General features: G+C 43.2%; 3 protein-coding genes across 4 annotated transcripts in view; 2 read left to right on the top strand and 1 right to left on the bottom strand.

The window, feature by feature from the left end:
• Positions 1-428: 428 nt before the first annotated feature.
• On the top strand, positions 429-9113 carry LOC107286440 (E3 ubiquitin-protein ligase RNF19A). Its single transcript, XM_015814808.1, has 8 exons — positions 429-1245; positions 4420-4628; positions 4795-4942; positions 6029-6191; positions 6345-6459; positions 6623-6760; positions 7925-8105; positions 8499-9113. The coding sequence occupies exons 1-8, from the start codon at positions 785-787 to the stop codon at positions 8659-8661; spliced, it is 1578 nt and encodes a 525-aa protein (XP_015670294.1). The 5' UTR covers positions 429-784; the 3' UTR covers positions 8662-9113.
• A 2071-nt stretch (positions 9114-11184) lies between these two features.
• On the bottom strand, positions 11185-17880 carry PPM1G (protein phosphatase, Mg2+/Mn2+ dependent 1G). The gene is made up of 10 exons (XM_015814851.1): positions 17658-17880; positions 17234-17303; positions 16556-16641; positions 15987-16122; positions 14546-14994; positions 14232-14348; positions 13839-14073; positions 12462-12591; positions 12138-12240; positions 11185-11633 (listed from the first exon to the last, which is right to left on the bottom strand). Exons 1-10 carry the CDS (start codon positions 17775-17777, stop codon positions 11439-11441), a joined length of 1641 nt encoding a protein of 546 aa, XP_015670337.1. The 5' UTR covers positions 17778-17880; the 3' UTR covers positions 11185-11438.
• A 2669-nt stretch (positions 17881-20549) lies between these two features.
• Positions 20550-24725, top strand: part of NRBP1 (nuclear receptor binding protein 1) — a 20781-nt gene continuing 16605 nt past the window's right edge. For both annotated transcript variants that reach the window (XM_015814807.1, XM_015814806.1), the window contains exon 1: positions 20550-20797. In XM_015814807.1, the coding sequence (XP_015670293.1) occupies positions 20579-20797 (219 nt within the window). In that variant the 5' untranslated portion in view covers positions 20550-20578. The remainder of the gene's footprint in view (positions 20798-24725) is intronic.

Raw genomic sequence — 24725 nt, 5'->3', positions numbered from 1 at the left:
GATCTATTAGGACACCTAGATCCCTCTCACAATTGCTACTGTTGAGCCAGGTCCCACCTATTCTATACCTGTGCGTTTGGGTTTTCTTGTGTATGTGTAGGACCTTAATTGGATAGAGCCCAGTGTTCCAATCTGTCAAGGTCCTTCTGAATCTTCAGTCTCTGTGCAACGTTGATGTGCTGCTTCTGCTTTCTTCTCCGGGTGACGATTCATTTTTCGCACAAAGGGGCCGAAGAGAGAAAGTTTCAAGAACGAGCAAGAATCGTGAGACTTTCTCTTTGTTTCGCTCCGTCTTCCTGGGGGACTACATTTCCCAGGCTGCCGAGCGGGGGCGAGTGCGCTAAAGCGAGGGCGAAGAGGTGGCGACACCGCGGGGCACAAGCAAATCAGGCGCAAACCCCGCCTTTTGCTGGCCGTTCCAAGGACACACTGGCCGGGTGGCCAGCTAGTTATCCTTGGGGTAAGCGCACGGGCTCCGCAACAGTCCCGCAAGACTCCCTCGTGTTTTGCGGCGTGTTTATCCAACCCCGGGGAAATCGGGCCTCCCTTTGCGCCCCTGCTGGCTTCTCTCCTGCCCTCCTGGAAGGGAATTAGAGGCGTTGCACAGCCGGAGGCGGCCGATGGCGAAGCGCAGCTGAAAAGAGGAGACAGCGGCGGATCGGAGACTGAATCTGGCGATGGAGGAGGAGCCCTTCGGCCGCCAGTTCTCCGGCCTTTCTGCGGGTTGAGCAGCGCGATGGGCTGAACGCCTCGCCCGACTCGTCTCAGAGCATCTTCAGCCCAGATGAAGCGACCCAGGGTGGGCCCTTGCTCTCTCGGCGTCATGAGCCTCTTTGGACGAAAACCCCAAACCATGTCGGAACCACTCGGGGAGCCGGAGGGGCCCTCCTTAGACCGCGCCGAGGAGGCCCGAGTCGCCTTAATGCTTCCAGAGGAGGAGAAGGAAAAGGAGGACCTTGTAGAGTGCCCGCTCTGTCTGCTGGCCCAGCCCGCGGCGGCCTTCCCTGCGCTTTCCTCCTGTGCCCACCTATCTTGCCTCGCTTGTTTGCAGCAGTATTTGCGCATTGAGATCAGCGAGAGCCGCGTCCAGCTGGCCTGTCCGCACTGTCCGGCTCTGTTACAACCGGCCGAGATCCATCAGCTGCTGCCTGAGGCCGGCCTGCGCGACAAATACGAAGAGTATCTGCTGAGGCGCCTGTTAGTTGCGGACCCTGGCACGCGCTGGTGCCCGGCCCCTGATTGCAGGTGGGGTGCAAGCTGGCTCAGTGGCCTTAGCGGGGCAGGAGGGAAACATTGAGCAGGTGCAGAAATCTGATCTACTAGTGAAATGCTTCAAGATTTGAGCTCCGTTAAGGGACTGTGGTGCTCTCTTAAGTGCTTAGAGGCTGCATTCAAAAAGCATGCCCAATCTTCTTACCAAATTAACCTGTTTCCTGGGTTAAAAGCAGGAACCGGCATCGTACATCAGGCTAAGTCACCAAAAACAAACATAAAACTTGAAATACTTAACCACATTTTGACTTTATCAAACTTAGCGGGTTGTGTGAATGTACATGTTCCTAGCGTGTTGGCTTACAGTATTTGGTTCTGTTTATTGTCAACTTTATATGTGCACCCCCTGGTAAATCCACCCATATTGCCTAAATATGTTGAGTGCATACAACCAGAGAGGGAGAAGAGGTTTTGCATTAAACTGAAATCGAGTTGCAGGAAAGAGTAAAAGATTTGCTGGAGAAAAGAGGCAGTGGAGTTAATATACTGGCAAGATGGTTGAGATTGGGCAGCCATTGTTGATTTCTGTGTATCTCTTTTCTCCATTATTTCATTTATTCAGTTTCTGTGCCAACTGGAGTTACAAAACTAGTTTCAGAGTTTTTCTTTCCAGTTGCAGACAGATCTGGGTTTATTTAGCATCCTGAGTGGTGGTGGGACTGATGCAGAGATCCAGAGCTCGTTGAGGGAGAGCGTTGCTTCACCTGCAGATGATTCCAATTTCAAAACATTGGTGTTAGAGCACTGTGACTTGACTTCTTGACTTGGAAGAAATTTTAATAAATCGGCCTATTAGTGTAAGACTGAATTAGAGGTTCAGTTCTAAATAAAGTGATTTCTTCTACGTGATAGATTTAAGTGAAAATTTCAGTGGGAATCTGAAGTTGAGGATTCCAGTTAAATTAGAGTAGTTATGCCCAGAGAGACCCTGTACTTGCTTATTCCATAGTTGCCACTCATACTTTATCCAGCAAACCTGTTTTCCTGAGGTCAGATTTTTTTTCTTTCTCCCCAGGCTTCACTTTTCTCCTTCACATCTCACCAGGTTAGGTTGTGTCAAGGAGGCTTCTTCTTTCTGAAGACACAATTGCAAGTGCACATACTGCACTGTTAGGCACTGAGTGCATTTGATTTGATGCAGATGGCTGGTTAGGCATTTAACTGAACGGTTTTGTTACTAATCTGCAAGTGTTTTAAAGATAAAAAAAAATCTTCCTTGCAACCTTGCTTATCTAGGTTTTGGGGAGAACATGTCCTGAGGCCGTATTGATAAATCTGCTTTGTCAGCCCCTACCCTAAAGTAATAGGATAGAAAAGCTTGATTAAAAACTGGGAATGCTGAAGCTAAGTGAACCATTACAGAGAGAAGCAAATGCCATTGATGCCACAAAAAGTAGTATTTACAGAACATGCTCACTATTGCAGATAATTTCTTTCTGGTGATTCCCAGCCATCTAACATTCATCTGTCCCTCAACTGATAGAGATATGGTGTTCTGGAGAGTGGATTACATAAGAAATGCTACATAGAGGTGGGGGTAAGACTGTGGCTGCCACCATGAAACGCTTAACTCTAAAAAAAAAAAGTTTTAAGTTGTGAGAAGTGGATTGAATGGGAAAGTGAGCGGTGCTAGTTCCTAATAGGCTTCCAGGTGCAATTCAAAATGCTGGTTGTTACTTATACAGCATTTTATAGCAGTGGCCAGGATAATTGAAGGACCACTTTTTCCAGTTGTTTACAGGTGGTCCTTGTGTAACTACCAGTCATTCAGCAACTGAATGAACTTACAATGGTGCTGAACAACTGGTCCTCATCACCAGTCTGGTATTCATACTTAGCTTGTAATGGTGTGATGGTATGTGGGAACGGCCTTGCGGAATGAGAGAAAGAGATGCTGCTTAGGAAACACCCAGACAAGACAGAGGAGCCCTGAGTAGCTTAACACTCAAAGGAAAGAAGACATTTAGGAAGGATACACAGTAGTTGATCCAATGGCTAAAAGTGACGACGGGAAATTTGTACCTTCAGACTTACAAGATTCTGTTAATGTAGCAGTATAATAAAGCAGAATTAGCTCATCTCATTGTTATTTCCTGTCTGATTTACCTGGAAGGGCTGACACAGCAGCAGAGGGGTAGCAGTGCCCTTGAAGTTATTAAGGATCGTTATTCAAGCACTTGGTGACCAATCTGTAATTATTGGTCACAGCGTCCCACAGTAACTTTATGATTCGATACATTTCCTGCCAGTTTCCCACTTGCAAAGTCAGCCATGTGTGGTCCTCCCTTAACAACCTGGATGGTCCTTGCATACCAACAGCAACTGGGATTGCCAGAATAGCTGCTGCTAAGTGGTGCAGTCACATGATATCACACTTTATGACTGTGTCAATAAGCAACAGAAATTCTAGTCCCCATTATTCTCATTAACTGAGGACTACCTATATCAGATCTGGCAGGAGGAACGTGTTACAGGACCCCTGACTTAAAAGATTGCCATCTTGTGGGACCCAGGAAATACTACCTTTTCAGTCATGGTATTTTTTTTGCTCTTTGGAACCCCTTTACCATGAGATCTATTTGGTCCCAACCTGCTGGCCTTTTGGAAAGTGTTTTTTAAGACCTGTCTGTTTGCCTGGCATTGGAGATCAGGAAGTTAGCAAAACCCAGGTGGTTTGTTATTACTCTTGAGGTTTTTTATTTTCAGCTGCCATTTCCTATTTGTTTAGATTTGCACTATTTTAGTTTCAATCCTTAAATTCACAAGAGTCGCTTGGGCAAGAAGGGCAGCCTTGTAAATTAATAAATAATAAAAGAGCAAATGTCAAAGTTTAAAGAATCAGTATGGTATAATGGTTAATGTATTGGACTGGCACCAGGGAAACCCTGGTTCCAGTCCATCCTTAGTCTTGGAAATTTACTAGATAAATTTGGACCAATCACTTTCTTTCTCAATCCAACCTAGCTCTCAAGATGGTTGTTGTGGGGAAAATGGAAGGAGAATCACTCTGTATGCTGCCTTCAGCTGATGAATGAAAGGTCACATATAAATATAAATAAAAATAAAGCTTGAGTTAGGAGAGTGAATTCTGTGAGTGGTATCAGGTTCCCGGGCTGATGTCCCTGCTTTTTTTTTTGCTTCCTCCAGTTATGCTGTAATTGCATATGGCTGTGCTGAATGCCCCCGGCTTGTTTGTGGTCGTCAGGATTGCAAGACAGAATTTTGCTACCATTGCCGGCAGCTCTGGCACCCCAATTCCTCCTGTGAGCAGACCTGGCGGGAGTGGAAGCAGCAGAGCCCTTTGGGAGCTGTGGAACTCTCCACACAATTGATCTGGAAAGAGGAAGCAGCCCACAGTGAGTTGAGGCAATGGTGCCTCTTTGCCTTCTCCCAGCACCGGGTTTCTTCCTTACCTGTATCTTTTCTGCCAGTGCCCTCATATCTCTGGCCCTAAGTACACCTGTTGGGGCCTGATCAGCTGCATTGGTTTAAGCCCTGTTTTCTTCTTTCTGCTTTCCACAGACCCTGACACCATCAAGGTCTGTCCCCGCTGTGGTGCCTTCATCATGAAAATCAACGACGGGAGCTGTAACCGTATGAACTGCACTGTCTGTGGCTGCCTTTTCTGCTGGCTGTGCATGCAAGAAATCACGGATGTGCATTTCCTCAGGTGTTGCATGTGGAGAGGGAAATGGGAGTGGGCCTGGCCATTCCAGGCTTCTCTTCTATCCATCAGGACCTTCAGGGAATGGAGTTGCAGATCAAGGGCTTGGTAGAGATGGAAATAAGCTATATAGGTGCTCAAAGAAGCACTTTGGATTAGATGAGATTGCAATCCCATATCTACACCGGGGGGGGGGGGAGTAAAACACACTAAATTAAGTTGTATACTTATATCGGCATCATTGATAAGATGAGCTATCGAAGGAAAATAATGTTTTATGATGATTTAGAATCCAGGGCACCATTTATTTCTACAGACATACCATTTAAAAATTGTTTATAAATATTATAACCATAGAGTAAGAGGTTAATTTACATCCGTACTTATAACTGCTGTAAAAGAAAATTGGAAGTCATTTCTTTATACTTATTTTTTTTTCCTGTATTTTTGGCTTAGTTCTTGTCTTATTTACTTACTTTTTCTTCTAAATATTCTTATTTTTAATCTTTCCATCTTACGATTTTAATAAAATTAATATAAAGTTATGTTTATGCCATAAATTAAACTTATCTATCAATATTCTACCATAGAAAATCGCATAGTGACATATAGACATTTACAACAAATTTGAGTATATCGAAAACAGTCAAGTGGGTAACAACTTTAATAGAATTCTGAGGACAAATAAATAAAAGCTACTGGTAGCAGGTTAAGAATATTTTATGAACTAAGAATTTCAGAAAGCCTTGAACCTCGGAAAGCTTTATGCTTCTCTCTAGATGAGTGAGATCCGCATCTTGTATACATTGAATGCAAAGAGATTGGTCTACATCAAGTCCAATAGAAGTTAGGGAGCAACAGTGGTGGATTTCACCAAGACCTGTTTCTGTGAGCGTGCAGTTCTGGGAAAGGGACTTTGGTTTCAGCAACAGCCCAATCCGACTTCTTCATTTTTGACGCTGCAAAAACTGCTTTGGAAATGGATGGTAGCAAACCCTGTGCTAACTAACAGGAAAATTTAAGGGCATCTACAGTTTGTATTGTACTTGTGAATGTCCCTGTGCTCATAACTGATTCCTGTTTTCTCCTCAGTCCTTCTGGCTGCACCTTTTGGGGAAAGAAGCCATGGTCTCGAACCCGGAAGCTCCTATGGCAGCTGGGCATGGTGTTGGGTGCCCCAATGGTGATTTCACTTGTTGCTGGCATTGCAGTGCCAGTCATCACCTTGGGCATACCCATTTACACAGGGAAGAAGGTACGGAGACATGCTTGGAGGCCATACCATTTCATAATCACAGAGGCCCATAAAATGTGCACAGGATGTTCTTATAGGCTCATGGGAAATGCAGCTCAGGCCAAAGTAGTTTTTTTCTGGGGATCTCTTTATCATTCTTTCCTTTTCCTCCAGGTTTTGAGCCATGGGCGTAAAAGCAAGCTGTCAGGCTGCCAGCAGTGTCTTTCTGTTGCCAGCAGCATTCTCCTCTCTCTCTTTGTGTCCCCTGTCATCACAGCCGTCACTGTTGGTAAGAGCCACAACGAGACCGAGATGGGAGGGGGTGTGTGGATCCACAAGATGCTTTTTTGCTTTCGTACTGAAAGGGAAATCTTCTGCCCTTCGTGAATTGCATGGCTGCATGAACGGTCCTTGAACAGAGGTGGTTCTTATAACAGGCTCTTTGCCTGCAGGGGTGGGCGTGCCCCTGATGCTCACCTACGTGTATGGGGTCGTGGTACTCTCTCTGTGCCGGAATCGCTGGGGGTGTGGAAGCTCCCGAAAGAAAGCTGGGGAGCTGAGCACAGTGGAACTGGAGAACCTCGCCAAATGTACGTGAGTTGTTGTGAGTTGTGCTGAAGTCAGAGAGGCAAAGAAGTTTAGTTCCGGGGACACATCACAAGTTGCTCTCATTTAATATATTCTTGCTTTGCCCTTTAAGCCTCCTTCCATAAGATAACTTATTCTAATTTTGCCTTTAGAAAGTTGATGTCTCACTTTAAAGTGGGACAGAAGAGTCTACAATGACAGATACAGCAGTCCATTATTTCTGAACCTGCATGGCTTGCGATTACATTTAAGTTCCAGTAGTATTACATTGGAACAATACCTTAGTTTTGCAGCCATTCTGGTAATGGAACATCCCGTTTAGTTTTGTTTATGGAAGAACAGTGTCATGTCAGTTTGATGAGTTATGTTACAGCTTCCTATCTGGGCTTCAGGTAGTCTGTTCCTGCAAAATTAATTATCAATGAATGTAAAGCCACCAAGCTCTCAATTCTTTGACAATATTTGCCTATGTTTTTTATATAGCTGGTACTTTTCGGTACTATTTTAGAAATGCCGTACCGTTATAATTCCCATTGAGTTGCAGTTCTTGTCTGTTTCCAGTCTTGACAGCTCTCCCAACAAACATGCATAGAAAACTTTGCCAATAATTTGGAGATGCACTAACACTCTGCAAAGAAGGCTTTGGGTAAAAACTAGTTTAACTGATCCATTTGATTATACAGTAAGGATTCTTCAAATGCCATTTTTTTCTAATTGGCCCAGAAAACTCAGAAATGATTCTCCTTTTAATTGTTTTAAATCAAGAAATGTCTCAGGAACTCCCCTAACTTTTGGATAGCTCCTTTTGTATAACAGCTAGTAGATACTGGTATCTCATATTGTCTACAATTGCTAAAAAATATGAGTAGTAAAAAGATGGGAAATACGACTGAGCAGCTTCTAAAACTGACATTTAATATGCAGAATTTATGAGCTTTTTAGAAACTGTGTGAGAATAAACCCTTTTGTTCCTCTTTTTTGTTTTAGTACCATTTGAAAATTTTGCTCAATTTCCGTACTTGGCAGACAGTTTTATTCTATTAGGTTTCATGCGATCAACATTTCCATTAAGGAAACCTTGCAGAGGTTATCTAGATATGTGAAGAAATTTCGTGATGCCAAGAAAGGGGATGCTGCCATGTTTATCTTTTCTTTCTTCGTAACAGTGAACGAACTGCTGGCTGTGCTGCCTACCCCCATGGTGCCTGAGAAGGGGGCTTCTGTTTCCATCCCCCATTCAAGTAACAGCCAACATGAACCATGTCAAAAAGATCGGAACAGTGAATCTGCCAGCACTGTAGCCTTGGCAGGCAGCATGCTGAGTGAAGCTCAAGAAACTTCTCACAGGTCAGTATGGTGGACTTGGAAGGGTTGGAGGAAGTCCCAAGCAAAGCTACTCCCTATAAGTAATCTCTGGATGGGATGGGATGGAAGAGTAGGGAAGGAAGACCTATTGAACAAATAGTGTTGGCCTCAGGTCTGCTTTATTGGGCTGTTGCAAGTCCAGTTTGGGAGAGGTTCCATCTCACTGCTACCTCCAGTTTCTCACTCATGGCAGACATCCTCATTCTGTTTTCGATTATGCGAAAAATACAGTAGCGCAGAGGGAAGAAACACAAAAACATACTCTTCTTCCCAGTTTGCTTTATAGTGCAATATTGTGAATTATAGCTTTCTACCCTGTTTTTCTGAGCCGTATTCCACCCAGTTCACAAGTAGCACTGTTCTTCTCCTGTGCAGGGATGGCCTGAATATGGTGGAAGTGGAAGTGGAGATTGAAACTCAGCCACAGGCTGCTGGTGAGCACAGTCTATGTAGTGCTGCATCAGGCCACAGCTTTTCAGCAGATTCTCTCGCCTACACAAGTGATGGCTGCAGTTTGGCAGGAGTGATGACAGAGTAAAGCAACTGAACGCACAGAAGCAACCACGGACTGAAGATCCAAGCTCTCCTAGCTTGAAAGCCTGTCTGCAGCCCATGCAAGATTCATCACTGCTCACTTGTTCCCCAAACACTTGGCATCTTTTAGCCCCCACTTGATTAAGACCTCTGGTGCTTCAGGATAATAAATAGCAGCTATCCCAGGAGTCTAATGGATCCTCCCTTTATAATATGTAGGGATGGAATCCCATGCGTTACCTACTTAGGTGGTGGGAAGTCTTGTCAGATGGGGCTAAACTGCTGAACAATCTCTGAGAGACTAACTGTAGGCCAGATTCCCATTAAAGGAGGCTTGGGAAACCTGTCATCTTCCAGATGTTGAATTACAACTTCAAGCATCACTCATAATTGGCCATATTGATTGGATCTCCTGAATCGTAGATTTCCTACCTCTGATTAAATGATTTTAAGTAACTACTTTGAGCAGAGTACTTGTGGAAGTGAAAGCGCTGATCTAAATAGGCCAGAATTTCAGTTCTGATAAGATAACTACATATGTTAACCTTCTGGATAAAGATCGAGGCTTGGACTGGAAAATCCTCAAGTAAAAGTTTGTATTGGTAGGAAGAAAAAGGGGGCACGTGAAGCCAGGTTAGAACTTCTGAGAGATTCTGGACTACATTGTGGATTGCTTTATAACAAGTCCCATAGGAGACTTGCTGTGAAAACAAAGCCATGAGATGTTGAAGCCATTATTATAGAATAAGCTCCTATGAAATTCCTGAAACCTTAAACATGCTAGTTTTATCTGAGTGATCGCTTAAGGAATTACTCAGAAATCTAATGGAATAGCTATAATTCCATATAAAGTAGCAAGTAATTAAAGTTACTTAAATTTTCACCTCAATGTTGAAACCGAGAAGGAATTTCACAATGTCCCGTAGTATTATGATCCTATATTCCATAGGAATGAGGCAAAATAGGTTGAAAATCAACTTTGGGTTAGCCTTATACAAATCAATGGTGTAGGAACAATAGATGCAACAAAATTGGAAAAGGCTGTTATAAAAAAGCACGTTGGAAAAAAGAGCAAACAACTTGCAATGGGCTGGTGGACCGCATTGCTACCTGCTGCAAGAAGTATTCCAGTGACATCCACAATTTTGGCTCATTTGGGGAAGGCTTAAATAAGTGTGCCCAACTTGTTTTTAGGTTTGGGGAGTTTTAAGAGTGGTAATGGAAGACAGAGCTTTATCTCTCAAAGGCTTCCAATTCCCACTTTTTTTTCAAGTTCAAATTGAAATTTATGACTGTAAAATAAGGATGCTATATTTCATGGCCTACAGCAGCGATGGCGAACCTTTTAGAGACCGAGTGCCCAAACTGCAACCCCAAACCCACTTATTTATCGCCGGGTGCCAGGTGGGCGTGGCCCGCTGGGTGGGCGTGGCTGTGGTGGTCATGGCAGATTGGATGGGTGTGGCAAAGGTGGGCGTGATCACCTCAATGTTGCTCATGGGGAGGGACACCTGTGGGGGCCAGGCAGGGTTGGGGGAGATCCAGGGGGTCTCTGGCAGGTGGGGCGGTGGGCAGGAGGCTCGTCCTGCTGGGTGAGGTGAGGCAAGGCGAGGCAGGGCGGGGGTGCCATTGTCACAGGGAAAGGTGAGGCAGGGGCTGGGGTGGCTGCCACCTGACACCATCGGCCCCTGCACACAGAGGCCAGCGAGCGCATGGGTGCTGGGATGCATCCGGCCATGTGGGACTTCGGCGAGTTAGCGGGTGGCTGGTTGAAGAGGGACAGTTGCCCTCTCTGGGGCATGGCACATGTGCCCACAGAGAGGGCTCTGAGTGCCGCCTCTGGCACGCGTGCCATAGGTTCGCCACCACTGGCCTACAGAGTTGCATTTAAGTCTTAATAAAAACCATGTGGCTAAATTTAGGTTCCCCTATATTCAAAGAAAGGAACCCTACTTTTCTAACAAAAAAAGAAGCAAGAATTGGGGTTGTCTGTCTTTTGCAAGCTTCCTGGGGAAATCATAAGGGTTTAGATAAAAGTTTCCATGGACAAGACAAGGGGTTGTTGGTTCTAGTTTGCTTGGGCAGAAAAAGACCTGCAAGTCATAGGCATGGAACTCACAGTGGGAAAGGATTTGGAATTGGAAAGAAACTGGAATAAGCAAGAAAAGTAAGTGGATTACATAATGGTTCAGTTCATCTTACTTCCTCCCCTCACAATTTTACAAAAGTACACAGTCACTGATAAAAGAGTTTTAGTTTTTAGTTTGAAAAAAATCTCAGTTGAAAATGAATGACACAGAGTTGAGACTTGGCAGCCATGGGGTGGGGTGGGGTGGGGAGTATGGCAATCAGTCCCACAAATTAAAAACAAAAGTGGAGGCCTTAAATAGAAGTGCAGCTCTGAAAACTCCATATTGGAAAACTGCTTCCCGCCAACAGAAAAATCACAGGCATGGAAATGGCAACAACCATACAGAGATGCTGCAGTGGTCTGTGTGTGTATGTGTGTGTGTGTGAGAGAGAGAGAGAGAGACTGAGAGTGTTTGAGCAGGTAAGTCTGCCTTCTGGGCTTTGGCCAGATTATGACCCTCCCTGCCATTCACTCTTTGGAATGGTTTCAAAGTGGGACCCACCTGAATCCCTTCCCCCCCTTCAAATAATAAAGACAAAATGGGCCTCCCTAAGGATAAAAAAAGCCTAAAACAGGCATCAAAAGTTCAGCTTTGTTTAGAAAACAAGAGTCCAGTGAGAGCATGGGCAATTCCCTACCCAACTTGGCTGCTAGTCCTGTCGGGCCTTCTTGCTACAGCCCTCTTCTGTGGGGCTAGTTGTTGTGCTATCCTCCAGTTTCCGTTTGCTGCTCTCAGCAGGGGAGCCTTGACTGATTTGTGGTTTAAAAGAGATGATGATACAAGTCATGTTGTCACAGCCTGTTCCATCACCAGATGTGTCAGGAGCCAAACAACGATCCAGGAGCTGTTTAGACAAAAATTAGAGAATGAATTCAGCATGAAATTCATCTTCTGGAATACATTCATTAAACTGAAGGACAGAGAAATTCAGGCAATAGTCTGATGGTTTCAGATACCTGCTAGGGAGTCTGTTAATAAGCCTTCAGGAAGGAATCTTTGTGAAAACTGAACAAGATTTAATAGAAGTAGACTCTGAACCTAATGATTATCCTGTAACGTTTTTCAGTTCCTGAATATAATTTGTTATCAAAATAATGACTGTTCCCCCGGCTTAATCAATTGGGACCCAGTCAGTAAACTGAGTGCATGCCTGGTGCATTCCAAGATCTAGTCCTTCTCATATGTTTTCAATCAGATCCTGGCAATTTTACTGTATCAAATAGAACTCTTTATCTTATAGCCTGAAAAAAAATCTGCTAAACTTGAGAGTTGAATGTCTTTTTCTATATAATATAGAAATATTCCTATACTTAATTTCAACTGTCATGTCTCCCAGTCTCCAACTCACTTCTTCTACTATAGATGAAAGAGATCGCAACTCTCCATCTTCACCCTTCTGTGTTATCTTGGACTGAACAAAATCCACAACCTCTTGGCTACTCATGACATTCCTGGATTAGAAGGAAAAGACAGAGATCGTGAAAAACAAATGAAAGACTAGGTTACAATTATACCAACCTGTCCTCAGCTTTGCAGTATAGTCCCTTCCAAGTCTTGACTTGGTACAAGTTATCAGCACTCTCTACTCCTCAAGTACATTGAAAGAAATTAAATTTCAGCCAACTATCATAATAAGGATTCTTATTTATCCCAAAGCTCAATTTCCACCTACCAGATGCCATCACAGGCAATGACCATAAAATCATGGTCATCGTTGATTGTCAGCACCTTGATATCTGGCAGCGCTGAGATCATCTGTTCTTCTGGGGGCAAATTCTTGTTACGTTTGTAGAAATGATCTCCTAAGATACAAAAACATTCAAGAGATTTGAGAGTTCAGTGTCCTAGAGAAAAGTGCAGCAACAAGGAGAAAGCTGGGTTATGCTCACTAACTGAAAAAATCCCCCGTAAGTGGCAGAACATTCAAGGCATTTCTCAAACACAAAGACACCTTTGACATAACAGGGTTTTTTTAGTTAACTTCTGGTTTGTAACACATTCCATTTCTTCCAAATCAAGCAGCTGGGATTCACTTCCATGATAGATCAAGTCAAACTGGCTTAATAACAAATATTCATGAGGCAATTCTGGAATTTGAGCTTTATGCTCCCAAAAACAAAACAAAAAAATGAAGTAAATAAATCCTCCTGAAAATAACTCCCCCAAATGTGGATGGGCTGGCTAAAAGACCCATTTAATCTAGTCCCCAACCTTTATGGCTTGGTGGCCCACTGGGGGGGGGGGAACTGGCCTGTGCAAGTGGTGGGCCAGCGCATGTGTGCACTGACCCGCCTCTTGCGTGTGAACTGCGCGTATTGCCTATCGCTCACGCGAGATGAGCTACATGAGCGAATTCGCAGGCCTGCCGCTCATATGGCCCACATCCAAACCAGCCACGACTCAGTAGTGGCCCGTGGCTGGGGACCCTTGATCTAGAATACCATATCCACAACATTTAAGCCACTTTTTGTCAAAGGATTCACTGTTGGAAACAAATTCTTACTTCACTCTACATTCCACATTCACACATTATTTTATATTTTTTGGACCAAGTCACAGATGGCATCAACCATATGTACCATGTTTAAAGCCTATTCTTCTGAATGGGCATGTCCACAATTAAGCCAGCTTTAAAGTTTAGCACGGACCTAAGTTTTTAATTGTTGTTGCTGGAACATTCAATAAAGTTTTTAGTCCTTTGCTTTTGAGTTTTCAAAAGCTGGTTGCTGACAATTGTTAAAACGAGTCCATTAGTGCAAGGTTTGATTTGCAAATAAGTAGGCACTATAAAATAATCTCTATTTTTAGATTGTTCTATTTTCTTTATACTATGACATAACTCCTTTTCCTTTGTACTTAAGGCACTTCAATAGTTCCAGGTCAGATGACTGAAGAAATAGCTTCCTTTTTCAGAGAAAAAGAGGCTGCAGACTGAAAGATTGCATGTGTGATGTTTTGGTCATTTGAAGGCTGAGTGGGAGATTTGGTGTTCATTGTCAGTAGTGGCTACTGCCCTATACCTCTAGCACATGCATACCTGTTTACTCACCAATTGCTCTGGAGAGATTGAGGCCACCATTTACCCGACCATCCATGGTTACTTTTCCACCAGCATTCTTTATTCTGGCCAATTCCACTTCATCTTCAGGCTTATGATCATAGGACATATCCACAGCTTTGCCACCTTCAGACACTACACATCGGGAATCTCCAGCATTGGCTACTATTAGCTGCTTGCCTCTGATAAGTGCTACTACCGCTGTTGTGCCGCTGTCTGAGCCAGGCTGGAGAGTAAGAGAACTGTGAGGAGAGCCCATGCTGAAGCACAAGACTTACTGAAAGAGTGGGCCCCAAACCAGGACAAGAGCAAAAGAAGCTCAGCAAATCTCAGTAAGGACCACTGTGTCCCAATTCCTTCCCCACTTTCTTCACAAACACTGACCTTTTCTTTGCCCTCCATTCCTGGGAGCATCATGTCTTCATCATCTTCCTCTTCTGCTTCTTCAGTATCATATTCTTCTTCCTCACTGCTGTAGCTATCCTCATCCTCACTGCATTCCTAATCAAAATGTAATACATCCACCCATAACAGAAATAAAATTGACCCCATGGCTCTGGCTGCTGTCCTGCATGCAGGACCTGGGGTACCTTCTTCTTCTTAGCCTTCAACTGTAAAGAAGGCTAAGTTCTGCTTTTTCAGCTCATCTATGGAAGGACAAAGTGCCCCTCCCCCCACTGCCCAAATGATGATGGTACCTCACTATCGTCATCTTCTTCCTCTTCTGCATCCTCTGATTCATCCTCACTGTCCTCAAAGAACATTGACTTGATCACTTGCTGGCTCTTGCTTGCAGACGAGCAGGATGGCTCCATCTCACCACTGGTAGGAGATGCTCCCTCAGAGGTCTTTTTTTGGCAAGTATCAGCATCCCCTCCACCAGCCACATCTGGACCATGGGAGGTACTGATGGTCTCAGAGCACAATTTGCCATTTTTCTCCTCTTCTTCACCCTCCTTATGATGCCTCAAGGGCTCCTCAGCATCTACTTCACCATTCAAACTTGGCTCCCGGGCATCCTCCTGGGTTACATCTTTGCCTGGTGGGCCCAGCTTGCCCTTGACACAGTTTTGCCCGTATCGAGTCAGAAGCTCTTCAATAGTCATTGCAGCCTCCTCATGCAGCAAGGCAGTCTCCTCATTGTCCACTGCATGGGAGTATTGGGGGGAGAAAATGCAGCCAGTCTCAATGTCAACATCCATTTTTAAAATCATATCTTAGGCAAGTTTATTATGACTAAAGGAATATAGCAGGCATGTCAAACTACCGGCCCGCGGGCCAGATGCACCATACTGAAATCGTGCCCACCCCATTGATGGCAATGGAGAAAAAGTCGTGATACATCACGCAACGTCACATGATGGAACTAATCAAGGAGAGAAGCAACCTAGAACTAAGGAGAAACTTCCTGACAGTTAGAACAATTAACCAGTGGAACAACCTGCCTCCAGAAGCGGTGAATGCTCCAACACTGGAAGTTTTTAAGAAGAGACTGGGCAGCCATTTGTCTGAAATGGTATAGGGTTACCTGCCTGAGCAGGGGGTTGGACTTGATGACCTCCAAGGTCCCTTCCAACTTTATTATTATTATTATTATTATTATTATTATTATTATTATTATTATTATTATTATTATTATTATTATGTCGCATGTTTGACATGCCTGGAATATAGCTTTACACATATGACATCAATCTACATACCAAAAATATAGATGGAATTACATTCCTCACTACAAATTCTGGTCTTAAGGGCCTGACACTAGTTTTCCTAATCATATAAACTATTTTTACCAAGCTGCAACTGTTTGAGGTAAGTGCAAACACGATGGTCTCCAGATGCTGGATTACAATTCCCATTACCCCAATTACCAGCAATGCTGGCTTAGAACTTTTAATTCTCCACCTCTGATTTTGTCTGGGCTCTTTCGTAAAGTTGGCATAGTTACTGATTAGATCTCTGGTTTAAGTTGCTTATGTTAAATTTAACACAACATAGGAAATGTGATCTCAGACATTCTTGCACTTTAGGAATTTAATCTCAGTTATATACAAGGGTGATATAAGAGATCTCATTCTGGTTACTTGGATTTTGCCTCTGATCTGCACTGGACTGCACTGCAAATTGCTGTTCACTCACCATCATCTTCATCTGCTACTTTCATCTCTTTCTCATCACCCTCATCTCGAGACCGCCCTGACATCAGTGCTAATTCCTTGATCACTTCTTCTGTTGTAAGCTTGGCATCAATGGCCAAAAAAGCATCTTCAAGTGCCTAATAAGAAAAAAGGAAGATCTCTTTGTGATGGGTGTCCAGGGAGACCACCATTAATATTAGAAACTATTTAGATAACAACTTATCCAAGATGTATGATACAGCTCATAATAGCCCCAATAAACAAGCTAATACTATACTGCAGTATAATTAATATCAGTGGACAAAAAGATTTGTCACTTTTTCTTTCATTGTTATACAAAAAATAGCCAATTTCTAACCAGAATTTGCTTCACATTTATGCTAAACTCTAGTTTTTAACAAGCAATTTAGATATTTTACAATATAGTCAAAGAAAATATCTTAAAAGCATCAAATGGCAAAGACAGGGAAAAGACAGAATGGAATCATGAAACAAGATCCAGTCACAGAATTAGCTGTACTTCTTTGGCACACTGTTCTATAGTTTGGGGAAACAGCCTTTCTGTCTTACCTTTTGCAGTTTGCCTTCTTTATATGCTTTCTGATCCTTGATGATCTCTGGCAGGTATTTGGCACAATAGAGGGCTACTTCTTCTCCTACAGCAAAGAGGCCAACAGTTAGAAACTGACAGTCCCTTGTTTCATCCCACAAGTAACCACGTTTGTTTCAAAGAAAATATGCTTCGGCATCCCAAAGCTGAACAAATGGGGTAGCACGGAAATAACTCAAAAGACCCATTTATTAGGCACACGTGAGTTAGGATTGAGTTAGGACCCTAGCATTGACAAACCCATTATTCCACAAAATCCAGAGAAGTTAATCAGGCAGACCATCAAGACTTCCCACAAAGGCAATGTTGTAATAGTAACTGGTCACCCTAGTCCAGGGGTAGGCAACCTTGGCTCTTTTATGACTCGTGGACTTCAACTCCCAGAATTCCTGAGCCAGCACAGCTGGCTCAGGAATTCTGGGAGTTGAAGTCCACGAGTCATAAAAGAGCCAAGGTTGCCTACCCCTGCCCTAGTCAGTTTCAATGAGAAACAAGTGCCTGCATATATAAAAAGCACTGACAATGAACCTCCTCAAGCTGTGGGTACGTAAGGGCCTGCAAGATAGCCTTCTCAAAACGCCTGGCCCCAACAGATGTCCTTAAAACTAATAGACACCTCGTTATTGGGTGGCCCTTACCTCCATGACCATCGTAGACAGAGAACATTGCAGTCTCGCTGTCTAAATCGGGAATGCAGTTGTGAGCATCCTGAAAAAAAAAAGAAGGATCGGTGAAGGGGGAACAGCGACTACCGTGCGGCGGATCAAGCCCTTGGAAACTCTCCGCGATTTAAGAAAGGGCCCAAGAAAGAAGGCAGATATACAAGCGCAACGGTCCTCGCAACCTGCCGGTGCCTCCGGGGCGCCCAACTATCAACAGCTCCGCAAATGTAGGGACTCCATGACAGGGGCCCCACATGGAGCCTCCGGCCGTTAGTCCTGCGCATAATCAGGACGCTTTTCCCACCGAAAGCCGCCATAAGAAACGAGGCCGGGGCCTCCCGTAGGGCAGAATCACCCAGCAAGACACCGTTCTCCCGCCCTCAGTCCGTCCCGCCCTCACCTCCATGGAGACCCGCCAGCCCTGCATGGCGCTGTAGCCGAAGTGCAGCGGCCGAGGCCCAATTCCGACACCATCCCCAGAGCTCTTGGCCGTGCTGGGCTGCGACAGGTAGGCACCCATGGCAGGCAGGCCCGGGCCCCGCCGAGCCGAAGAAGGAAGAGCGGCAAAGACAGAAAGCGAACGACAGAAGGAAGGCGATTTAGGGACCGGAAACAGACACCATAGAGTCCCCGCCGAGGAACCACGGGAACCGGATGTGAGGACGATGAATGATACGAAGGAAAAAAAAAAAAAAAGCGTTTCCGAGCAGAGCGATTGCTAGAGAGGGTGAGGGAAATTGAAGGCCATGGCTGGACAGAAGGGAATGAATGGAGAGTGGGAGGGGAGAAAACCGGACCGGATATTACAAAATCATAGACGATGAGGAGGAAAGGGCGTACCGTTGGTTGCCGAGCAACTAAAGGGAAGGCCTGAGGGTATTTTATTTCCATTTACTGAAGGGGCATATTTCTCTTTGCAGTACTGCATTTCTGCGCAAGTCCACGGTACTGAATATCTACGGAGATTCTCAGTCATCCAAGTCGTGGTGGTCTCAAAGGTGCTTTTTTCAAAATAGTACTGAATACAGAGCCACTTTCATCAGTTCAAGAAAGGCGAATAGGAGGCAGTGGTGTAGTCAGTCTAGTATCAAAATGGTAATTTGTCAGATTGCTTAACAGACATTACAGACCATTACATTACGTTACATTATATGAAGTATTTAAGGGAGCGGTAGGCTAAAAAGAGAAGGGTTAAAAATGAAGGATTCCCTATATTAGGGAAATGGCAGTTAAAAGGCATGAAAATTATATAGTCACATTTAGTTCAAAGGGAGATTACTATAAAAGAGCTAAGGAACAACAGTGTGCACGTGCACACTTTTCCAAGTTTACAGCTTCTAAAACTAAACTGGCAGATCATATTTTAAGCTACACTGTACCTTAGCCTTTCCAAGTCACTAAAAAAAAATCCGAGGGCAGGAGCCAGTATATTGAAAGCTCATGAGGATGTTCCAAGAGCACAGAGAGATGCTTTGTAATTTTTTTACTTATTTCTATTTCTCTGTGTTAGTTTACCATGGCAGTGCATGCTAAAACTCTGCCAGTAACTAATAATTAACTATTAATAATTAACTATTTCAAAGCAATAAATTTGAAAGAACATATTCTCTGCTCAAAATAATTTGGAATTGAAAATCGAATAGCCAATATATACCTTTACACAACTTTATGTGCACTTATATAAGAACAGTATGTACAATTGTATCCACTATACGTCAAAAAGGATATTGTAGAGTTAGGGTAACAAAATGTGGTTAAGATAGACTATGTGGTTGCTAGGAGTTGACAGCAATTTGATGGCAAATACCTGTAATCAAAAACGGAGTGACTCAAGTTCAGGTCTACAGACAACTTCGGAAACTGAGTGGGTGACTTTAAGCCATACATTCTCTCTCAGACCCATCTTTCCTTGCAAGGATGTTGGAAAAACTGGAGGAAAGAATGTTATGCACACTGCCCTGAGCTGAGTGAAAGGCATAATAAAGGTTTAATGAATAAGTAAAAAACCTGCATTGAAGAAAAAGATACATTTGAGCATTTTTAATTTATAAAGAAAATGACTGGGAATAGACAGATGCAAAACACCATACATAAAAAATTAAGTTTGATATGGGGAATAGGCTAGTTAGTGAGCAATCAAGGGCTGATTAAAGGGATTTCCCATAGCAACACAGCTGTGTAACAAGTTGTAGCAATTGAACCAGTATTGATGGTTTAAAATAGGGATTACACAAATTCATGATATTGTTATTGCCTATTAACCAAAATGACAATCACCAGTTGGGGATAGTGCATATCTCAGTAGCAGCAACTGGAGAATTAGAAGCTTAATTAGGAAAGTTCTGATTTGCTAACCACTTGCTTAGATCACACCTCAGATAAACACATACAACAAGGTTTGTGTAGTTTTCAGCCAATTCCAGTACTCTGACTATATCCAGGCTATGTACGAACCAGCTGTTAATTCGTGCATGCGTTTTCTGCTCCATTACCAATGTTCAAAATGATCAAGGGCTGTTTATTCCTGATTCAGAAACTACACAATCAGAGGGAGCTTTTCTAACCACGTATGTGATTAGCGGCATTTCAATGATCAATCTGAAAAGAGCTAAGCAGCAGCCGAGTTCTCCTTTTGCTTCACGCAGCGATAAGAAAGACGGCGTTCACGCACTGGCTCCGCAGACAGCTGGAAATACAGAACAGCTCTACACTGGCTGGTTCTGGGTCACGCAAGCACTGTGCGCTCAAAATCAACTTGCGCAGGAATATCTTGTTCCATTTTCTGCAGCCACAAAAGCCCCGCCTTGTCGCCTTGTCCCAGTGAAGCTCGGCGGACGGCTGGAGTGAATGAGAACAACCGCGGGGGCCGCCTTGCAGCACTCCGTCCAATCCACAGGCGTCTTAGCGCGCAGGTCGGGTTCTTATTGGCTCGACTAAATCCTGCCTCTGCCGTCCCTGGAGTGCCTCCGTCGCAGCGCGGCTTGTTGCCTATTTAGTTGGCTTCAGGTTCTTGAGCTGTGGTGGAGGTCGGCCTGCGCCCGGTGAGTTCTACTTTTTGGGCTGCCGGGTTGTTGTGGCTGGGGACCGCGGTCTCCCGTCGCCGGGGTGACAGCCGTGTACGCCGAGGCCTTGTCACGCTGGGTTGGTGGAGCATGAGGGGCCAGCTCCCCCGTTTGCCCCTCGCGGGGGACGGGCCTGCGTAACTCTGGCGGAAGCGCGTCGTCCTGGTGCTGCGTCACGAACGGCCTCCGCCCCGCCTGTCCTCCTATTGAAAGAAGTCTCTCCTCTTTCAACGTGTAGGTCGCCTCCTCCGTTGCGGCGATGTCTGAGGGCGAAACCAAGCAACTATCCGGCAATATCGGTGCCGACCAGAAACCCGAGGCTGCGTCTGCGGGATCCGGCATGACCTCACTTTCGCCGCCGTTAGCGGCGGCAACTCAAGAGGAGGAGGAAGAGGAGGAAGAAGAAGACGAGTCCGAGGACGAGTCCGAAATCTTGGAGGAATCACCTTGCGGGCGTTGGCAGAAGAGGCGGGAAGAGGTAGGCGACGAAGCCCGTGCGTTCCCACGATCTCTGTGTGACTCGAAGCTGGCGCCTTTCGGAGGCCTGCACAAAAGAGAGTAATCCTGAGGAGGCTAGAAAAAGTTCCTTTCCGAGAGCTCTTAAGTGTGTTGAGTGTCTCCTTCTAGTATTCATGCTGCAGAGATTTGTAGATAAACAGCTGTCAAAGGCGCAAGAGGGTCAATTGGATTAGATAGCGTGGAAGTTGAGATTTGACTAGTCATAATAAGCAGTTTTTAGGACTTAAAACAGTTGCCCCTTTCTCCATAGATCTGGAAGAATCAAGACATAAGAAGTAGTAGTTATTTTAATACAGTGGTAGGTTTGGGGTGAAGTGCCTCTGTTTATAATCAAGGTATTCCAGACAGCATTTCAATCTGACATTTTTTCTTGTTTAGAAATCTGAGGCTTTGCCTTTATGTAAACAGTTGTATGTCTAGCTTGCTGTGAATTGTCTGTTTTGTTTGCTAGGATTTCTTTTTCCAATCTTACAATAGATAATGGGACTTAAATTAAGGAATTTGACTGGAAATTATGTACTTTACAGCTGTTTTAAACAACTCTTTTTGCTGAAAGAGAGAGGGGAAACAGTTTTTTAAAGACATCCTGAGAAATTTATTGAGGTTTTATTACTTATTTTGCTATTTGTGTTTCCTTGCTCTCCCCAGATGATTTTCAGAGTGACCACCAATATAAAATAAACAAAATTTCAAAATCAAAGTTATAAAAGCTGATTTTAATGCCAGGATTGTAGACGAGACTGGGGAGTCTTGACTGAAACTTGTTTGGGGTGTGTTTTGAGGAAGTGACCTCTTCCTTGATATTTTAAATATAGGATAATGTCTCTTGCTATTAAGGGAGTTATTTGTAAGTTAGAAGATATTTTGGAAAATTTTACGTGATTGAATTTGGCAGATTAACAGGATCATAGCTTTATGTTGAAGATTTTAGAACTGACAACCTTTGGAATAGAGGCTGTTTTCCTTTTTGTGAAGACACTAATGTGTTGTTCTGGATGTTTTGAAGTCAAGATTGTTGGAATAATGGCTTATTTGGCTGGGGAAAAAACTAGCCATCATTGCTGATTTTGAGAAATCAACTTAGCTGGGCTAAGTGTTATCCTGTTCTGTGTATTGAAAGTCTTGATTTACACAACACTTTCTTACACAAAATCCTGATGGTTTATTTTCAATAAGCTGTCATGAAGTTTGATTGCTACTAAACTGTATTTCAAAAAATTTGCTATGAGGGACTCTTGGCTAATTCTGAATTCTCTTATTCTGCTTTTTAATTCATCCTTTAAATATGCAAGTACATAAAACTTTAGATACACAAGATAGTTTTCCTTTGCTGAATACAGAAAGACCAGACTCATGCCCTTCTCCTATGAATATCACTGTTACTAAAATAAAGAAAAACACAAGTCTGTGCTATGGAGTTCTCTGTCAAAAAATGTACTGATGGTGACTACTGATGAATTAAGCCTGGGCTGGATGGCCTTTTGTTGATTAGGGATTTAACATTTGGAAGAAGCTGAGGACTTGAGAGTAGGTAGCAGCACAATATAACTAGTTTTGGAAGGAATTTTCCTTTTTATAAATATTTGTACAGTAGAGTATTTTTCATTTTGAAACAGAAAATTATGCCTTGAATTTGCAGTAGTCACCACAGAGGAACCTGAAGGGCCAGAAAAAGAAGGCTTTTTCTGTAGAACTCTTGCCTCTGGTTTAGGCTGTTAATAGCTACTAACCATTATGGATGGTTAGTCTATTATGAAGCAGTATGTTTGACAATATCAGTTGTTGAGAACAGGACAGCTTTTATATTTTCCTACTTGCAAACTATACGTAGACATTGATTTACTGTAGCAGCTTTATTAAGATTTTCAATTTCTTTTCATCTTAAAAAGTTAAGGCTAATAAGTTTTTTAATAACATTGCAGGTGGGGGGGGGAAATCAAGTTAGCTTCCTTTACAGATTCTCTTTGTAGCCTTTGTTTAACACACTTTATCTCCTCCCCTCTTGTGGTCAATAACTGAATGTAGTGTTTTGTCCGGTCTTGAGCTTTGGTTGCGTTGTCTTTTGCTTTGCTTTCTTCCTCCTTTCTTAAAATAGATTTGCTGAAGCCTGCTAACCATGCCACCAGCACTTTAGCTGGATGATTTTTATTGCTGGTTTTCTCTACACATTTTTGACTCAGCACTTTAACATCCTCTGCTGTTTGCCGCTGTTCTCTAGGTCATGCCATTGTTTGATGTTCTCACTTTTTCCCATCCCCCTGTCTTTCAGGAGCAGTGTATACTTTTAAATATGTCTGAGATCATAATGAGGTTGACTCTCGGCTTGGTAGTGATGAGTGAGTCATTGGTTTGGCCCACAAGATGATTTGGCTATACATCAAGAAAAGGGAGGGGCAACAAAGAGACATATGATTCCCCAACATGGGTGGTTGTGTAATTTTTGGTATACTGGTTTACCTAAGACTTCAGGAATCACTGGGCTAGAATAGTTATGCTGGGGAATGTTGTTTTTTTAAAAAATGATCTTTTCTTTAGTTCTAGAAGCTGTAGGGAACGTGTTGGTGATATAATTGGAGGGATCAGAGCAATTTTTTCATCTCTTGTGCTCCTGCCCCTTCATGCAACACATGGATTCTTACTTGAAATTTAATATATATACATTAATACTCTTTTAAAAATGAGTATCATTTTGCTGTACTGTAATTTTGGTTTTATCCACTGAATTTTGGCAGCTTCAACTTGTGGGGTTAAGACTGCAGGCTGCCTTCTCTTGGATTTGACAGTTATAAAGAAAGCAGGAATTTGAAGAAACAACTGGTACTGGACGCTTGAATTTAGAAGAGTTGAGAATTAAAAGCCTTAAGAATAGGTGCTGCATTGAGCTGTAGAATTAAAGTCAGGGGAATGCTAAAAATAAAGAGTGGCTCAGAAACACAATAATGCTAAGATGTCTGTCATAGGCACAGTTCTCCTGCAGCTCTGTAATGGCAGAATTTACTTTCATTTCATATTCAGAAAATCACAAGCATGGATGGGATAAGAGACTCCCAGAGTTGGTAAGAAATGTAGAGGTCTTTATATTGAAGTGAAATGCAGGCGATTTAGGATCAAAACTAGAAATATTGTAAGGTTCAACTATCGATTACTGAATAAATTACAGTTGGCTGGGTGTGTACAATATATACAGTGTGGTTTAATCAAAATGCTCTAGTTCACAGAGCATCTTAAGTTATAATCTCTTTATCTTAAGGTGTTATATGAGCCTAATAATTGAATTCAAATATGGAAATAGCTACCAGTTTACAGATTCAAAGGGGGAATTGGACAAATTCATGACTGATCAAGGCATGATGGGCAGTGGAAGTCAATAATTTATGGATCTGTCCGCGATGACACATGGAAGATTGTGATGTGGAATGTAAGAGAAGTTGGTAAAGAATATGAAAAAAAACTTTGATACTTTAAAAAAGAGAGCATGTAGTTCAGTCACCTTTCTAATACAGGAATCCCTGACAGATAATCTGACAGATATAGCACGTGTCTAGTGAAGGTGAATCTGAAGGCAGTCTGTTGAATTACTGAACAGCTCTTCATTTTAGGACATTTTCTTGATCTTCGGTTAAAATGTGTTTTCTTGTAATTTAAACCCATTTTTAAAAATCCCATCTAAAACTGTGTTCAGCCTGATGCAGATAGCAAACTAGAAATCTACAGGTAGACCTTGCTTAACAATTGCCTTATCTAGTAATTCTTTGAAGTTATGAGAGTGCTAAAAAGTAATTTTATGACCAGCCCTTGCATTTATAACCATCATAGCATCCCTGGGGTCACATGATTGACATTTGGGAGCTTCACAACCAGTTTCCGACAAAAGTCGCAGCAGTAAA

Source organism: Protobothrops mucrosquamatus, unplaced genomic scaffold, assembly GCF_001527695.2.
Source record: "Protobothrops mucrosquamatus isolate PMUCROS unplaced genomic scaffold, P.Mucros_1.0 scaffold286, whole genome shotgun sequence".
Lineage (NCBI taxonomy): Eukaryota > Metazoa > Chordata > Lepidosauria > Squamata > Viperidae > Protobothrops > Protobothrops mucrosquamatus.
Note: the sequence above shows the minus strand (reverse complement) of the source record. Positions and strands in the feature narration are given on the sequence as shown.